Source organism: Emys orbicularis, chromosome 2, assembly GCF_028017835.1.
Source record: "Emys orbicularis isolate rEmyOrb1 chromosome 2, rEmyOrb1.hap1, whole genome shotgun sequence".
NCBI lineage: Eukaryota > Metazoa > Chordata > Testudines > Emydidae > Emys > Emys orbicularis.
The window spans coordinates 181,421,571-181,440,165 of NC_088684.1; the positions used below are offsets into that span (position 1 = coordinate 181,421,571).

General features: G+C 42.9%; 1 protein-coding gene across 4 annotated transcripts; it reads right to left on the bottom strand.

Moving 5' to 3' along the window:
• Positions 1–518: 518 nt before the first annotated feature.
• On the bottom strand, positions 519–18,590 carry CCDC127 (coiled-coil domain containing 127). 4 transcript variants are annotated; one of them, XR_010561129.1, is made up of 6 exons: positions 18,283–18,399; positions 15,758–15,842; positions 15,207–15,275; positions 12,403–12,531; positions 1,571–2,606; positions 519–1,209 (listed from the first exon to the last, which is right to left on the bottom strand). XR_010561129.1 is itself a non-coding variant. In XM_065398171.1 (5 exons), exons 4-5 carry the CDS (start codon positions 12,521–12,523, stop codon positions 1,936–1,938), a joined length of 792 nt encoding a protein of 263 aa, XP_065254243.1. In that variant the 5' UTR covers positions 12,524–12,531; positions 15,207–15,275; positions 15,758–15,842; positions 18,415–18,590; the 3' UTR covers positions 519–1,935. The 4 variants fall into 4 exon arrangements, 3 of the variants coding, with proteins under 3 accessions (XP_065254243.1, XP_065254244.1, XP_065254241.1); XM_065398171.1 differs by lacking the exon at positions 18,283–18,399 and adding an exon at positions 18,415–18,590 and having other exon boundaries at positions 519–2,606; XM_065398172.1 differs by lacking the exon at positions 18,283–18,399 and adding an exon at positions 18,410–18,590 and having other exon boundaries at positions 519–2,606.
• Between the last annotated feature and the right edge of the window lie 5 nt (positions 18,591–18,595).

Below are 18,595 nucleotides of genomic sequence, written 5' to 3' on the forward strand. Positions count from 1 at the left end.
GGTACTCTGTGTGGATGCAAGGGTCTGGGATAGTGGGTCCTGATGTAGGACTGAGGCCCAAATCACTTCCAATCTGGATTTTAGTAGTTTAACTTTCAGGTTCTTATGAAGTAGCACAATGCTGTTAATCCATAGGAGAAAATCAAATCAAGTTAAAACACAAATGAAAAACCCACTGCCTGAGTACCTCAGGGGAAGTACAAAGGAAACCCTGGTATAGTGCATTAGTCTTTTGTATTTTCTCTATTCCTTGGGAGGCAGCCAGCTATTATAGTGGTGCAGTTATAAGATAGACAGAGCCATTGGCATTTGGAAAATATCCATAGATATGCTTCTGTTGGTCTTAGTTTCTGTAAATGACAGTTGTTATACAACCTTTATTTTGAGTCAAATTTAGCCCAAGTTTGTCACTTTAGCATATTTCATTTTCTACCTAATGTTAGACATTATGCTATAATGTATTAGTGCTAGAGATCAATAAAATTAATTCTGAAATAATTAGTTACTGCTCATCTTGCTGCAATGTAAACAATATTTAATAGAAATTGACAATGATATAAACACATCTACACAATCAATTTAAACACAGTTACTTTACTTCTCAGTTACTGTATATCCATTTTCCTTTTGCTTTTTATGTAAGTGATTGTTTTCTCCTTTTGCAGGAGAACAAACATTTCAAGAGGCACTTTAAACAGGACAGACTTGAAAAACAAAAGCCTTTTGTATTTTATTTTCTGCAGTCCTTTGCTGTTATTTTTATTTGTCTGTGAATAAGTAATTTCTTCTGTTTAATTCTACAGTGAGGTCAGAATCCTGGGCTGATTACCCCATGACTGAAATACCCAGATGAGGGAAGTCGAGGAAGAAAATTCCATGAGAATTTCTTTTGCTCAGTTACTTCCCCAAAATCAGTCCAGGAGATGGTTTTGCTCCCTGCCCAACTCCTCACTGTGCATGAACCAAGGTAATATAATCCCACACTTGCTCTGGGGGGACTACTTATAAGGATAAGAGAGTTGCTTAGTCTCTACATCCAATCAATCCTTGAAATCTCTGCTGCGTGTGACGATGGCTTTTATGATGTGGATATCTGTCTAATAGAGATGGGCTTAAAATAATCAACCCATTAGAGATCAATCAATCAGTCAATGCAATAGGGCCTTCAGCAATACCAATGTGGGCAAAATCCAAACTGGTAACCTAGACCTGAAAGGAAAAATAAGTGATTAAATGTTTTACTTTCCCATTGTATGAATTCCCTTTAAGTGGCAACTTTTAGATTATAACTCATATGTAATCCTGATTTAAGACCAATCATGCCCTCATTATCATTAACGTCAGTAAGCATCAAAGTCTTTGTTTTTATTTTCCTTCTGTATTATTTTAAATAGCATCCTGTCTTTGTATTTCAAGCAAATATTTTTATGTATAATGTAGTGTAAAGTGACATTTGCACATCAAGCATGGAAAACAATGCAAATCTAATTTGAAAACATGATTGCACACTTTTTTCATTGGTACAAAGCATCTCACACCTAAATAATATAACAAGAAAACTCACTATTACCGTCACTTCCGAGTACTTTCCTGAGAGTTTTGTTGCACAAAAAGATGCTGTTGCACTGCCATGCAGGAAATCAGGAGTTGGGAGCAATCTCTGCTAGCCTGGCTGTGAACACAAAGCGTGTCTTTCAGTTGACATAGTCTCAGGGTAAACTGCACTGCTTAGTGAGCATTTGTGGTTGGCCCATCAATGGAAAGGCACCAACAGTGGAGACACTCTCAAGGATGGGAGTACTGCAAATGTGGTTGCAATGAGGAGGGGAAAAATAGATGAATGTACTACAGGAAATTAGCAGCTTTATAATACCAGTGAGTCATTATATACTACATGTGCCATAGTGCATGAAATGCCACTACTTTCCCCACACATCATTTTTCCAACAGGGCCTTCTCTACTCTCTTGAACTTTTTTAATTCAACAGTTAGTTCCCAATATCTGAGATAAAGCCACATTAGTCTTCCATTTTGACGTTTGTTTGTGTTCAGCACATTACCACAATATGTATCATATTTAAAAATATCTTTTAAACCATTTTCCATTTCTATATCCATAGCAACAGGATCAGTTGCTGCTCTAACTAGCAAATTTTTCTCTATTTCTAGTCGCTGGTTTCTGGGCAGCACAAAACTGCAGTAGATATCTTGTCTTTCTAAAAGTGCTTCTTCAAATTCTTTTATTACAATATTAGCTCTCTTTTGCCATTGTGCTTCCTTTGCAAGACAACTTTGGTACAAGGCACCTGCTGCCCCTGAGCGCCGCAGAACCTGTTTTTCTTGCTCTAACTTGTCATGTTCCTGTTCTAGAACTCTTCTTTCTTCTACTAATTTGCGACTCTGGGAGATTAGGGCTTCACGATAACTCAGGGTTCTGTTGTGTTCCTTTTCAAGCTCCAACTCCAAGTGAGCGACTGTGCGACGATTTTCTGTGATTATGTCACGATATTTTGATTCAAGATCTCTTTGTACAGATGTTAGTCTTCTGTAATATTCTTTTTTTTCTTTTTCTATCTCTTTCTGAGACTCTCTGGACCAGATCCAACCTGTCATACACAAAACAAATTTCACATGTAAACAAAATATGTATAGTATTGATAATCAAAATTATTGAAGTACTTCACAAAGAAGTTGTGTTGCTACTGTTAGTAGTAACTTTTTTTTTCTCCCAAAGTCACAAAGGGTGAAATTCATTTCAGTTCAGATGTCCCACAAAACTGAGAAGTTGTATGGTCTATATTATACAGGAGATCAGACTTGATTATCATAATGTTCTCTTCTGGCCTTAAAATCTATGAATCTACATTTCTAAAACATAAGAATGGCCATACAGGGTCAGACCAATGGTCCACCTTGCCCAGTCTTCTGACAGTGGCTGGTGCCAGATGCTTCAGAGGGAATGAACAGAACAGAGCAATTTATCGAGTGATCCATCCCCGGTCGTCCAGTCCCATCTTCTGGCAGTCAGAGGTTTAGGTACACCGAGACAATGGGATTGTGTCCCTGACCATCCTGGCTAATAGTTATTGATGGATCTTTCCTCCACTAATTTATCTAATTCTTTTTTGAACCCAGTTATACTTTTTGCCTTCACAACATCCCCTGGCAGCAAGTTCCACAGGTGGAGTGTGAGTTGCTTGAAGAAGAACTTCCTTATGCTTGTTTTAAACATGCCTCCTATTAATTTCATTGGGTGACCCCATTTCTTGTGTTATGCGAACAGGTAAATAACACTTCCTTATTCACTTTTTCCACACCATTCATGATTTTATAGAACTCTACCATATCCCCAAGTCATCTCTTTTTTTAAATTGAACAATCCCAGTCTTTTCAATCTCTCCTCACATAGAAGTTGTTCCATACGCATCACTTTTGTTGTCCTTCTCTGTGCTTTTCCTAATTCTAATATCTCTTTTTTGAGATTGGGCAACAGAACTGCATGCGGTATTCAAGGTGTGGGTGTACCATGGATTAATATAGTGGCATTATGATTTTTACAGTGTCATTATCTATCCATTGCCTAATGGTTCCTAACATTGCTAGCTTTTTTTCCACTGCTGCTGCACCCTGAGCAGGCGTCTTCAGAGAACTATCTACAATGACTCCAAGATCTTTCTTGAGTGGTAGCAGCTAATTTACACCCCCATCATTTTGTCTGTGTAGCTGGGATTATATTGTCCAATGTGCAGTACTTCACATTTATCAACACTGAATTTCATCTACCATTTTGATGCCCTGTCATCCAGTTTTGTGAGATCCCTTTGCAACTCTTTGCAGTCAGCTTTGGACTTAACTATCTTGAGTAATTTTGTATCGTCTGCAAGTTTTATCTGGAAAAAGGGGTAAACAGTGAGATGGCTAAACTTGTCATGAGCGTGCTTGTTCTAAACTGAAGCGGTGATGAATTTATAACCACAAGGAATCCCCTGGGGTTGGGGCTTGGAGGGCTGCACCTGCCAGAATCCATGTTAGGATTGGGGTGGACTCTGGTTAGCTTACTAGCATGTGTGTATGTTCTTTTGTTTTTAATATGTTTTGCCTGTAATATTTTTTACCTTAAGAATAAAGTCAGCTTGCATAGGAAGTGTTATGTGGTACCGTATAACTATAGCAATTACACCCTTTAATAGTCTTTGAAGAGAGAAGGCAGGCAGGTCTGTTTAAGCAGACTGTTTTTGCTGGGACTAACCGAGTGAAAGCAGGGAACTGTCCCGAAGGGAGTGAGACATGGTTCTCGGCCCAAAAAGACAATGTCTGAGGAGCTGAAAGCATGACAGTGGGTGCCCTTGCTGGACCACTGAGGAGAAATACAGGTGCAATTGCCCTGAATTGTGACAATCTCTAATTCCCCATATCACCTTAGAGACTTTTTTTTTAAAAAAAATACAGGTACATTTACTGCCTTCCAATCCTTTAAAACTGTATGTGTTTTTAATGAGTTTGCATATTTTTGCTAGCAAATCAGCCACTTCATGCTTCAGATGCTTCTGAAGTCATGGATGGATACCATCTCAGGCTGATGATTTATTGTTTTTAAAATTATTAATTTACTCCAATATCTTTTTTTCTGACACATACAAGATTGGAGCCAGAATCTATATGCTGGACAAATTGTACAAATGTGTAAATAGAGAATTAGTTTTCATGGATTATGATCTAAGATTTAAAAAACTAAACCTCAGTCAATACCTGTCTATTAATTTGCAATCAGGTCAGTTAAGTCATCTGAGTAGTTTTGTCTATAGGTAGAGTTTTCTCACTATGGAATTAGGTATATTTATTGCCTTGAAGGTACAAGAAGCCCTGGAAATGAAGATTTCTGGAAAGCCTTCAAATCTTACAGCGAGCACTGCTCAATTTCCTAGCTATATATGCATTTGTCATGTGGACCCACCACTTTTTTCCTGTCGACTGTACAGTTGAACCATAAGATCTTTATCTAAAGTGAAGTAGGTAGGAATGATAAGATGAGTATGAAAAATGCCCCCTTATCAAGAGGATGTTACAAAGAATAGTCCTGTAAAAGGCTCAGGTATCAGCCAGCCCAGTGCAATAGTCCCGAACTAAGTAACCATTACTATACAGTACCATAAATATATATTTATTTTTAAAGAAAAAAAGCTTCCATTCATGGAGACTGCAGACAAATATAGATAGAGAAGAAAGATAAAGGAAAAGGGAGGAACAAGACATAAAAATAGTACGAGTCATATTATGGGAGGATGGTAAAGCAATAGTTACAGTTGAGTCAGATATTTGTGTTTAACAGAGGAGAGAAAGGAAGTATCTTCTACATTATTTATTTTAGAAAAAAATCACAATAGAGAGGGAATGAAGGCTCTGAATTTTCTGACATTTGACTTTGTTTAAAATATGTGATGTTTCACCCAAGTGTGCCATCCTTTTTTTCAGAACCATTTTACAAAGAATACATGGACACTTTCAATATAAAACTTCTAAGGTATATAACTGAATTTCTGTAGTTTATACAAATACTGATTTTATATTTTTTGCTTTTGTAATTTGGGTGATTTTTTCCCCCACAACTGATTTGAGCTAATCCAGTTTCAATGTGCTGAATTAACTCTGATAACATTATTTGCTAGGCAGTGAGCTGTATTTACACAGTAGCACATTTTTAAAATTCTAATGGGCCATTTTACAGCTATGTTGTCAGCAATTTCAGAATCACCCATTTGAAATCACAGTGATAAATGATGATTAATTCTTTGATAGGCAGCGTCCTATATCTTTTGCTGAAACAACAGCTGTGCAGGTTGCAACAGCTGCATTCAGGGTGAGCACTTCTCTATAGTTGAACATTCACTGCAGCCATCACTAAACTGTCATTCTTTGTAAACCACGGGATTATTTGTTTTTTATTTCTCATCTTTAATGTATGCAGTTTTTTTTAGGGAAATTGATGCAAAAATCAACCTTTGTTTAACTCCAACATTCATAGAAGATGGACACACTTGTTAAAATTCTTTTTTTCCTAAGAAATGTTTAGTGTTCATACTTTTAACGTGTCCTCCTTGTATGTATGTTGGCCTTAAGGCAGCATGGTAGTTTACCACAAGGGGACTGTAACAGGGTAGCTGGCCCATTCAGTGAAACTGCTCTCAGTCCCCCTGTTCCAGTCCAGGTGCTCTCAGTCGGGCCAAATGAGATGTCATGGCAGCACCCAGGGGGCTATAATAGGCCTGGTGAGAAAGCAATCTATTGAGTCAGAGAAGACTGGTTCAGTCAGGAAGAGCAGAAGATCAAAACTGTCAGAGAGAGAGAAGGTGGTTCCTGGGAGACGGCTGAAAGCAGGAGAGCAGCAAGAGGAGTTTGCTGGTTGGTGTCCCCAAGATAGAGAGCCAGAGGGCTGAGGGCAGGAGCAGGAACAGAGGGAGAGACCTGCTGGCTCTAAGCTGGAATCAAGGGCCAGAGAGGCCTGAATCAAGGGGCAACAGCACATGGGCTTACCTGCTGATGTCTCCCTGCTGGACAGCTGACCCCCAGAAGAACCATGAGAGGGCCAGGGGGCGCGAGGGATGCTTCCCTAGCAATGATGCTCCCAGCAGAGAGGCTGTGGGAGTTCCTGTGCAAAGAGCCGGGTTGCTCCTCAGAAAGAAGGGCTGGGATGGCTGCCCCGGCAGCGGGACAGAGAAGAACTTAGAGTCCAGGTATGCTGAGAACGAAGCTGGGTTTTAAAGACTACATGCGTGCGTGTAAGAGAGCGAGAGAGAGAGATGGATTATGTTTTGGGAATTTTGATTATGGACTATTTGCACTATGTTTTGGTTAATAAACTATATTGATGGACTTGAAGATAATCGTATATGGAGTTACTGAGGACCCTAGAGGGAAACTGAGGTGAGGGGCCACTTACAGGGTGCCTTGAGGCCACGGGTGTGTGTGTGTGTGTGCGTGTGCGTGTGTGTGTGCGCCTGCGAGGAGGCCACTCGTTTACAGACATGTTAAATTGTTTTGTTTTCTTCCAAAATATCAAACCAAAAACCTCTCTTAAGAGGACATATACTTTTAAGATGTGTCCTCCTCCTATGTGTATATATATGGAGTTAAAGCTCTATGGTAATTTGATGCCTTGGACATTAACAATGTGTTCTGGAAGAAGGATAATAGGTAAGAGTTGATATGACTCACATTTGTGTATGCAGAGAAACAGAAGTGTTTGACCATAACTAGCTTTTCAGTAGTTGAGGAAAATGTTAGAGTAGAACACAGCAACCTTAAATAAACAAATTTTGTGTTTATGTGATAGTGTAGTAAGTGACTTACAAGTTCTGGTACTTTTAAAGAGGGGCTGGACTAGGGTAAGAAGGGAATAGACAAAAAACTGGAAGTATATAGTGGAAAGCAAGACTCAAGATTTGAAGTAAAAGTGAGAGATCCAGAAAGGTCAGGTGGGTTAGTGATGGATCACCATGTTGATTGGGAAATGTAAAGATGAAATCCCTCCTCCTTTGTGACTTTACCAATTTCAGTCTCAGAATTCTGCATTTTATTAACTGATTTAGAAGGGAAGTGGCCAGTAACTTGAAGATGGAAATTTTCAAAGCAATGGAATAGTATACCAATAGTATAGATTCATATACCAGAGTAAGTAATATGGCTAGTCTTAAAAAGATGATGTTTTGGGTCAATGAATGATGTAAAAGGGATCCATAAAAATATTGTCTGTTTCAGGAAGTGTAAGGAGATGGCTTTTTTTCAGGTTCAGCAATTATTGTTATGCTACACTCTTATAGGTAAAAATAAGGTTAAGTTACACATACTCAGTTTGTTTAAAACAAATGAAAGGTTTATATCACAATATTCTAACTGATGATCATTGGGCAGAGGTCCAGAATAAGCAGTTTAGAAATTTCTTTACCTGCCTTTTCAGAGATTATTTATTAAAGGTGACCTGCAAAGGTGACTTCCCTTTCTTAAGGGAATTTGCCCTGTTTTGCTTCCTTCTGATGTATTAAAAAAATGTAAGGTTTTTTTTCCTTTAGAAACTAAAGACAGCTTTAACTTTTTTTTAACCTTAGAAATATTAGGAGCATCAAGTCTTATTAGCACTGGAGAATCTCAAGGAAGTACCAAGGTATTTACTGTAAGTTTTAACACCTTAAGGGTTGAATGTACTGAATTTTAACAAAGTTTTTCTTTATTCCCGCTAATAGTTACTGCAGTTAAAATGGTGTTAAACAAGTTTTTAAAAAGTCGGAGTCACTTTCACTTGCTACATTTTCACTCTCTATCACCATTTCACTAGTTTTCTAGTCTTCACGGGAGGGGCTTCCAGCCTAGACAGGCCTTGAAGTTCTAACATTAACAATTTGCTTGGTGTAGCGGGGGACCTCAGGCCTTCTTCGTACATCAAAAGACGGAAAAGGCACAAGCCCAATTTTTTAGCCTTTTGCAGGCTACCTTTAAGTTCCATTTTCAAAGAGGATTCATCTGGACACATTCCTTCCCTGCCAAATCCTGCATACAGTATTCTCTGTGGTCTAGCTACAGAGCATTGCCTCTCTTCTTCAGTGAGTTACCTGAAACAGTGCGACTATGCTGTTGAAAGTAATATAACATATCTTTAGAGCCAGTCCATGGATGTACTAGCTCCACCTTTTGTGGGTCCCCCCGCAGCTTGTTGGCACCTTGCTAATGTGTCACATGCTGCTCCATCAGCATGATGCACTTGCAGAATGGAGCTTACTAAAATATTGGTTAAATTCCACTTGCAACCCTGACTGCAGAGGAACTGAGGGGGAAAATTGCCTTAATACTCTGCCTGTAACTTTCCACAACAGGATCTCAAATCACAATACAAATATTGAAGAACTTGAGCATCACACAACCTCTGTGAGGTAGTATTATCTCCGATATAGGAAATCGGATGTGGATGGCTCAGGAACTTCCTTTACAAGTTATTTCAGTGTCTGACAGACCTCACTGTTTAAAATCCTGCAATAATTCCAAGAGGATGGATTAGATGATCCAGGAAAATCTTTCTAGCCATAGGCTCTAAGTCTGATCGCTGCACTCTCCAGTTTCAGGCTCATATTACTTTGATATCCAGGATTTAAAAAAAAAAAAAAAAAATCCTTTCTTTACAAGGTATATACACCTAGAATCCATAGTATATAAATAGCACACATTTTGAAAAAACTGGTAACATTACTTTAACTTAGAAGTCTCTACAACACTCATTAAAGCACAGTAGCCTCAACAGTAGATTATCATTAACAATTTTGGGTTACAGGAAACATTCCTATAATGTGTGTACCTATGATAGATTAACTTTGAGGGAACATAAGAGTATTTTGAGCTATTTATTGTCCTTACTCTGATCAATTTACAGAGCCAAAAAGAAAAGTTATTTTTAAGCATGGAGGGAATAATCCTGCATTCCTTGAGCACTCAAAACCACCACTCAGTCAAGCAATACAGTACTCAAAGAATGCAGGGTCTGTCACCAAATGTGAATTACTGTGCAGGGCTGCTTAGAACTCTTACACAGCTAGACACTGAAGTTTTCCACAAACAGAGCAATTTATTGGATAATTTTTCACATTGTAGTTTTATGCATTCTGAAAACATACAAGATAAGTGCTATTCACCACAGGTAAATAAGTTTTACAGTCAAACTACTTGGGCAGGGGATAGCATTGTGTCGGTGGGGCTCCCCGTCTCTGACTTGGGTTTCTAGGCACTATCACATTTGACTCAAATATTCTGAAGCACAACATAAAAATGTTATAACATGGCTCCCATACACATCATCCACTTCACCAATATCTCAAGCCTCCTCACCCAGCTCTTATACATGGAACGTCTTCCCTGAACTGATCCTTAGGGGTTACTAAGCTGTCCTACTTCAAATCCTTCCTCTAGGCTCACCTCTGCGGCAATGCCTAGACGAAAACTGCTAGTTAACAATGGCTAGGTTTAGGGACAACTGGTAATAGACTTTTTTAAAGAATACAAATGTATATATACAGTATTTATAAATAACAATTTTAATTATATTCCTCTTTTCCTACCATTCATGTCACTTCTAGCCCATATCCAATGGCTTAAGGCGGTGGTTCTCAAACTACGGGGCGCGCTTCGAAGGGAGGCATGAGCTATATGCCTTTTGGGGGCGGGGGGGGGAGGAGGAGAAGAGCTCTGCACACAATATTTAAAATTCTGCAAATTATATTTGTCAAATAAATGTGGAGGCTCCAGCATGGCATTGGGGAGCACAGGCCATTGGCTACACAGAGGTGGGAGATCACTTTGCAGCTCCCCCCGGGAAACCGACTTTCAGCACTGAGGCTGCACCCAACCCTGATACAGTGCAAGTATGGGACCTGCCCTAGAAACACCCCAGGGCTCTCCCCCTCTGTTCCAAGTGCACCCGGCGTAGGCAAACAGGCTCAGCAAGGCAGGATCCAAGTGTGGAGGGGGAATCCAGGTGTGGGTTGAGAGGGTTCTCTGTTGGGCAATCTGGGTGCGGGTGGCTCAGTGAGGGATCCAGTTGGGGGGGAGGGGATCTGGATGCAAAGAGGCTTGTTGGAGGGTTCTGGGTGCAATGGTAATGGGACTCTGCAGGGGGGTCCAGGTGAAGGGGATTGGGGCTCAGCAGGAGGATCTGGGTGTGGGGGTGGATAGAGGTCGAAAGGGGGGGGTCTGGGTGTGTGGTGCTCCGTGGGGGGGTCCAGATGCTGTGCGAGTGGGGCTCAGTGGAGTGGGGATCCAGGTGCAGCTGGTTGGGGCTTGGTAGGTTGGGAATGCAGGTATGGGTAGCTCGTTGGGGTGGTCCAGGTGTAGGGGAAAGGGGCTCGTTAGGGGGTGGGGTGAGGGTCTGAGTATGAGGGGGTCTAGATGCATGGGGGTTGGGCAGATGGGGAAGCAGCTCCCTGTACAGAGATTCCTCTCCCGCAACTGGGGAGCAATGGGTGCAGGAAGAGCTGTGGAGGTGGGGGGGGTTTGCACAGCTTCCTACACCTGGGGGAGAAATCTGGGGGTAGGTCTGACCCAGCCCTGGACGCCGTGCAGGGGAAGAAGAAGTCCCATCCTCCCCAGCCCAGCCGGGACTAGCAGCTGAGCCCAGTGCAGAGTAAGAGCCACCAGCTGGGTCTTGCCCAGTCCCACCTCCCACCCCACTGTGATTTACCTCTCTGCTGGCTGCCCTGGCCACCCAAAACATACTTCTGGGGAGGGTCGCATAACTGCGCTTGTGGCTTCCCCATCAGAAAGCCATTTTTCTGCGGGGGAGCAAAGAAATCTGCAGGGGACATAAATTCTGAGCATGTGCAGTGGTACAGAATCCCCCCAGGCGTAAGCAGTGCAGAAGTAAGGTTGGCAATGGGGCACTAAGTCTGCTGTGAAAAGTGATGTTGACAAATCACTTTTCATATTGCCACCTTTACTTCTGTGCTGTTGCTGGCATGGCGCTACCTTCAAGGCTGGGCACCCAGCCAGCGGCCGCTGCTCTCCACTCTGCCTTCAGAGCTGGTGGAGATATATGTACTGGGGGAGGAGGGGAAGAGAGGAGTGGAAAATACTACAGATACAAAGAAGGGGGGCCTGACCAAATAAGTTTGAGAACCACTGGCTTAAGGGGTTTTGGACAAAGTCCTTAGACTATAAACACTTAACCGTATTGCAGTGTGTTATCTGATAATAATGAGGAACACTGAGGTTAAATGACTTGCCCAGGGTCACTCACTCTATGGCAGAATTAGGAACAGAACAGAGGTCTCCTTCCTCCAACTCACATGCCTTAAACACAAAACTTTCCACTTCCCTTAAAAGAGGCAAACTATGGAGGAGCAGAAAGGCTGAGTGAGGGAAAGGGAAACACTGTACCAGCCTACATTTCCCCCCCCCCCCCCAAAAGAACAAAGGTAAGTTAGCTTGTGTAGACAAATGTGTATTTTTATGTATTAGCCTTCCTTTACCTGCACATACCAGTCCTCCTAAGCACACATCCCTTCCCTGCTCTCAAGTCTGGAGCACATTATGGGCTATGGAATATTTATATTTGTAGAACCTGATTTTATTTCCCCCCCCAAGTAGAGTTATTCACCGAATTCTCTCCTCTTCCTTCAAAGGCTCTGAGATGACCCTCCTCCAGCTAGAAAGGATGGCTGCATTTGGCTTTCCACTGGATTGCGGAAATGCCACTTCAATCAGCTGGACAGAAGAGGGGTTGCTGGAGCAGTGTAATGCTGCATGAACCTTTTGGTTCCAGAGAACTCAGCAGCCAGTTCTGACCCCCACATACATGGCAAGACATTGTATTTCCACTAGAATTCTGGGCCTGATCAGAAAAATCTGATTATTAAAATTATTACTTACGAAATGCAGCCAATCCCAGCATTGGAACCAACAAAGCATAATTCCATTTGTTGCCATCACCACCATTATCCCTTGGATTAGGCTGGATATTCCAGTTTGGAGGATCATTTAAATTATTCATGGAGACACCTTTAGATTAATAGGGGAAAAAAAGTCATGTCAGCGGTACCAATGATTAGGGGAGGGCGCTGATAGCAGTAGGTAACATGGACATGTGCACCTATCAAAACCACATCTAATACTTGATTCAGTATTTCTATTTTAGATTGTGGATCAAACTGGAACTAAAGAGATGGATTGTTAACTGTAAGGGTAATTAACCACTGAAACAAATTACCAAGGAAGTGGTACATTCTCTATTACTTGGAGTCTTTAAGGTATAGGCTAGTTCAACACAAGCTGTTGGACTCCGTGCATAACCACTGAGCATTCTATTACCTGTGTTATGCATACTGGTGGTCAGACTAGATATCACAATGAACTCTTCTGGTCTTAAAGTTTATTAACCTTACTCAATCTATTCTTTAATAATAAAATTACTTCCAGTCAGTAGACAAAGGGCCTAGCACCTCAGAAAGCCAATTTCACTCCTCAAGCATGGAAACAAGTACAATAACTAATCCATAAGGCCAGTACCTGTTCTTTGAGTCCCATTGCTGGTGTAACACATATAAAAACCCCAACCATTTAATGATGCGTAGGGTGTTGGAGCAGGTGGGGATAACTGGCACTTTGGTAAATTTTAAAAACTTGAAAATGTCTTGTGTTGTAAGTGCTTTAGGGTAGAGAACTAATATAATGAAGCCCCAGTCCTATTGGTGATCTCTGGACACTATATTTTGCACTCTATACCTCAAAGCAGCACCCTGGAACCTGCATATTCACCATCATATAATTATGATATGTTTTGTACAAAGAATGCTTTGTGAGGCATCACTTTAAAAGTCTTGATCTGTTGAACATTAATATCCTGTTGGATTGTTTGTGCTATCATTGTATGTGAGGTTATGAAGTTTTGCTGTGTATGTTACTGAAATATGTTGTGAGGTTAGGAACACCCACAACCAGTCTTTCAGGTAAAGCAATGGAGTAGCCAAACATGCTGATGGCCCATTAAAGAGAATCTACGCTCCCAATGACCATCCCAGAAGACTTCTGAGAAAGAGCATTGTAGACAATGGAGAATGCTTGACCAATGGCGGTGGACCCCCACGTCACAAGCATAGAACTTTCCAGCAAGCTGGAAGAAACTATAAAAGAAGGGGAAGTGACATCATGACTTGGCCTCACTCCCCGCACAACTCAACTTCTGGAAACACATCTGGAGGACAAAGACTTTGAACGCAGGAGGGTGGTCCCGGGCTGGAGGAGAGTTCCAGCCGGTGTATTGAAGTTCTCAGACTTTGTTTGTACCATCTCTCAGGATGAGGTACTGCTTTATTCCAACCCCGTTTACTTTATAGAACTTAGACTTGAATTTATTTTATTCCTTAGGAAACCAACTTTGATCTCTACACTTACTACTTATAATCACTTAAAATCTATCTATCTTTCTGTAGTTAATAAATCTGTTTTATATTTTATTTAAAATAGTGTGTTTTGGTTGAAGTGCTTGGGAAATCTCAGCTCAGTTTATAATGGCTAGTGTATATCCTCTCCACATCGAAGGAGGGGTGGACTTGGTAATGAACTTACACCGGTCAGGCTTCTAACCAGGGCAAGATGGTACAGTTCTGGGGTACAAGGCTGGGAAGCTAGGGGGGAACTGGCTGGAGCCTCTCTGTTGTTGGCTCATGAGTGAGTGGGAGCATTCATGTAACTCGGTTGGTTGTGTCCGTGCCTGTGAATGTTTGTGTAAGTGCAGTGCCTGCCACAGGTTTTAGCTTACCAACAACATCACAGTGTGAGAGGGGGCCCAGTTTGGTGGCTCAGCAGTCCCATAGTTCAGGTTGCACCCGGGGAACCCTGTCATACTATAGTCATATAAATAAAAGTAAAAGCATGAATCCAGATGCTATAAAAGTTGCCTTTAGATGGCAAACAGATTGGGTTATTGGTTAGTTTTGAGTTGCTTTCTTCTCATAAGACCAAAAGTTTCAACTATTCCCCCACCCTCCCTTCAAAAAAAAAAAAAAAAAACCAACAACACAAAAAGCTGATTCTTCCTTTAAGAGTGTTGAAAGTAAGATGTGTATTGCAGGAATAATTGCTGCAAAGAAAAAAAATTGTCTATTGGTAAGATTATTTAAAACAGGGCTGCATTTGGCTCTCCATTGCAATGCCACTTTTTTAATCAGCCACACAAAAGCGGGGTTGTGGAGCAATGAGGTCTGACCTGCTGTATCTACAGTGCTTCATGAATCAGTCCAGAGAGTTTCCTGGTACAACAGGAAATACAATTTAAAGCAGAATAGTGTGGAAGGAATTGCTTATACAGCTGAAGACAGTTAATTTACTGCTTGTGAAAGATGTGGTCTCAGTGGGAGTCAAATAGACAGGCACTAACCCAATTTGGCCACTGTATTGTACAGAATTATCAAGGGGAAAGAGAAGTTCATCTCCATGCTATTTCAGACCTACGTATTTCTGTGGAGATTGTCAACATGGATCACAACTATATTATTTGTATTACTATAGCACCTAGGAGCCCTAGTCCTGGACCCTACTGTATTAGGTGCTGTACAAACACAAAAAAAGATCATCCCTGTCCCAAAGCCCACACAATCTAAAATTTGTCAATATGTCCACTGAAAACTGGACTGCCAATGTCCATATCTGATAAAAGAAGCTGTGCAGTTACCCACCTCCACTGCTGCGTGTTACACAAATATGATGAGTCGTTGTCCTCTCTTGTAAAGGTGCCAAAACGAGTACTTCCAAAAAAAAAAAAAAAAATCATGTTAAAAAAAGAAAATAAATCTTCAGAGTTTCAGGGGCTTTGAAATGTGTTTAAGCAGATGTTTACACCACAACGCAATTACTAAATACTGTATATATTCATATTTTTTATTACATCAGAAAGCAAATATTATTCATGTTGAAGGGTTGTTCTAAAACATTAGATTTTTTTTAAAGGGAAGTTCTATTGGTTGTAGAATATTTTTTCTGCCATTCAGGACCTCTAAAATGCCATACTTATAACACAACGATACTTAAAAAGTATTCTATATTTCCTTCTTAAAATGGAAAGTGAACATGGCTAAAAGTGTTGGCACAAGCCAACTTTTAAATACCAGCAATGTTTTGTTATGTTACTTAATCGTGATGCCAAAAAATCTTTACAAGGAAGAACTTTAGCATGGTAGCATATCAAGAAAAAACTGAAAGATGCCCCAGAACCTTGAGATTTACTTACCATCAGTTTAGCAGACTTAGGTACAACGTAGCCACTTGCCTAGAAAATAGGACACTGCAGCTTCTTTATTAAAGTAATTTTAGACCTAAAAATAAAATGATTGCTTTAGTAACCAGTTAATTTGCTAGATTAGGATTTTTAAATATGAACATTTCATCTTTATTTAAAGTGATCATAGGTGAAATCAGAACTCTCTGATAAGGCAGAAGTATAGAATAGGTTTTGCTGGTGATGATGGAGATGGTACCACCTTTCTTAGAGCTTCAGACCAACAAGCCAGTCCTTCAGATATTTCAGACCTTGTCCCATGATATGGGGCAGGGTCTGATTCTAAAACAAATTCTTCTTTACAGAAATGAAAGGAGCAAAAAACCCTGCTGCAATCAACTATAATTTTGGTTTTCCAAATCAAAGTTCGTTATGGTGCAACTCATATATGCAAGACTTTAGTACAATGGAGTTCAAGGGCTCTCGCTCTAGCACTGGGCAGTGATAACAGAGTTGGGTAGAACTGATGGATTTAGGACCTCTCCTCACATTCTCCCCCCCCCCCTCCCCCCCGAGTATAAGCATTTGTTAATTGTGTTAAGATGCTTGTGGCCCATCTAGGTACTGATTTGGCCCCATCACTGCAAACCCAGACTGCCCTCGACACTGCGAGCCTACCACCGTGCTAGCCCACAGAGAGGAGTGGGATGGGAGCTCTGCCCTTGCCAGGGGTGGGCTACTTGAAGTCCAAGTGTTAGCTGGATGCACAAAAATACTTCCAAGTAGTTTTTTTAAGTGAGGTGAAAGACAAATCAGACTCCTGAAAGGGGTACAATAGCCTGGAAAGGCTGAGAGGACACTGAGTTAGAATGCTCAGCTGGGAGACGTGGGGCAGAGAAAGGGTCTGAACAGGGGTGGCCCCCTCTCAGAGTGGGGTGGGATAGCTCAGTGGTTTGAGTAGTGGCCGGCTAAACCCAGGGTTATGAGCTCAATCCTTGAGGGGGCCATTTAGGGATCCAGGGCAAAAAAAAACAAAAAAAAAACTGTCAGGGACAGTACTTGGTCCTGCTAGTGAAGACAGGGGATTGGACTTGATGGCCTTTCAAGGGCCCTTCCAACTCTATGAGATAGGTATATCTCCATATATTATTATTATTACACTGTAACCAGGGAGCTGGGGACAGTCTGACATGGAGCTGCCCTGAGTGCCCCCGAAGGAGCTGTTCTGCGGTGAGTCCTCCTGCAGTCGGGGCTGGGGTGGTGCTGGGCAGCAGGAGCATTGGGTCCTTCCACTGGCCCGCATGCTGCACTGCGCTGCCCATGTCCCTTGGTTACTCCTGGGGGAATTCTGTGCCACTGCACATGCACAAAATTTATGTCCCCTGCAGATTTCTTTGCTTCCTCGCAGAAAAATGACTTTCTGACAGGAAAGCAAAGGGAAGCCACAAGATCAGTCACGTAACCCTTCAAAACAGTATGTTTCGGGTGCCCAGGGCAGCCACAGAGAGGTAAATTACTGTAGGGCAGAGGGCGGGACTGGGGAAGACCTGGCTGGTGGCTCCTACCCTGCCTAGGCTCAGCCTCTAGTCCCAGCTAGGCCGAGACTTCCTCTTCTCCAGCACGGCATCCGGGGCTTGTTCAGACCCGCTCCCCCAGATTTCTCCCCCAGTTGCAGAAATCTCTGCAAACTCTCCCCCCGCTTCCTGCGCCCATCGCTCCTCAGCTGCAGGGGGAAGGATCCCTACATAGGGAGCTTCTCCCCCATCTGCCCAACCCCTGTACATCCAGACCCCCTCATACCCAGACCTCCCAGATGAGCCCCCTCCCCCTACACCACCCCAACGTGCCACCCACACCTGGATTCCCACCCTACCAAGCCCCAACCAGTTGCCCCTGGATCCCCACCCCGCATTTGGACCCCCCCACTAAGTCCCCCAAAAACCCAGACACCTCCTTTCAAGCTATATCTCCCCCACACCCAGATCTCCCTGCTGAGCCCACACCCCCTTCACCTGGACCCCCCTGCAAAGTCCCATTACCATTGCACCCAGAACCCCCTGTGCACCCAGATCCTCCATTGAGCCGCCCGCACCCAGATTGCCCCACACAGAGCCCTCTCAATCCACACCTGGATCCCACTACACTAAGCCCCTCCACACTTGGATCCTGCCTGCTCACATGGGCATGGGGGGCAGGGCCGGTCCTTACACTGTGTCAGGGTTGGGTGCAGCTGAGGGGGAAAACCTGTCGGCGGGAGGGGGGAGCAGCACCGTGAGCTCCCACCTCTGTGCAGCCAGTGGCCTGTGCTCCCCAAGGCCATGCTGGAGCCGCCACATTTATTTGACAAATAAAAGTTGCAGAATTTTAAACTATTGCGTGCAGCATGTTCGGGCGCAGAACCCCCTCAGCAGCACTTGGCAGATCCGGGTCCAGTGACGGGGCTGGACAGGCCGCGCGCTCAGAGTCTCACCACGGCCAGACCCATCCGCGCGCGGGGTCCGACGGCCCTGAGCAGCCCCTGGCGCCTCCGCACTCACCCAGAGCCTCACGCGCTGGAGGCGCAGCCTAGAAACTCAACAGCGCTTCCCGCGCACAGCCCGGCCGAGGAAGAGGCGACACCGCATAAACCTCCACAGGCCCAGCTGAGCAGCCGCCGCCACATACCTCACCTGCCAGCAGGTCCAGCCCCCACCTCCCCGGACCAGACCATTAGAACGGGAGGGGGGGAAAGGGAACAACATCCGCGTGAGTCGCAGACTTTTCCCGCTCCCCGTACTGCGTTGGCGCGTCACGAGACGCTCAGAGCCGGGTCGCGCATCACGCTATCCTCCCCCAGCACTTGGTCTCTCT

Excerpts from the sequence above, each read along its gene's own strand:
- CCDC127 (XM_065398171.1), bottom strand. The coding sequence starts at position 12,523 with ATGAATAATTTAAATGATCCTCCAAACTGGAATATCCAGCCTAATCCA. Across the intron at positions 2,607-12,402 it reads GCTGGGATTGGCTGCATTTC|GTTGGATCTGGTCCAGAGAG; the intron begins GTAAGTAATAAT and ends TGTGTATGACAG.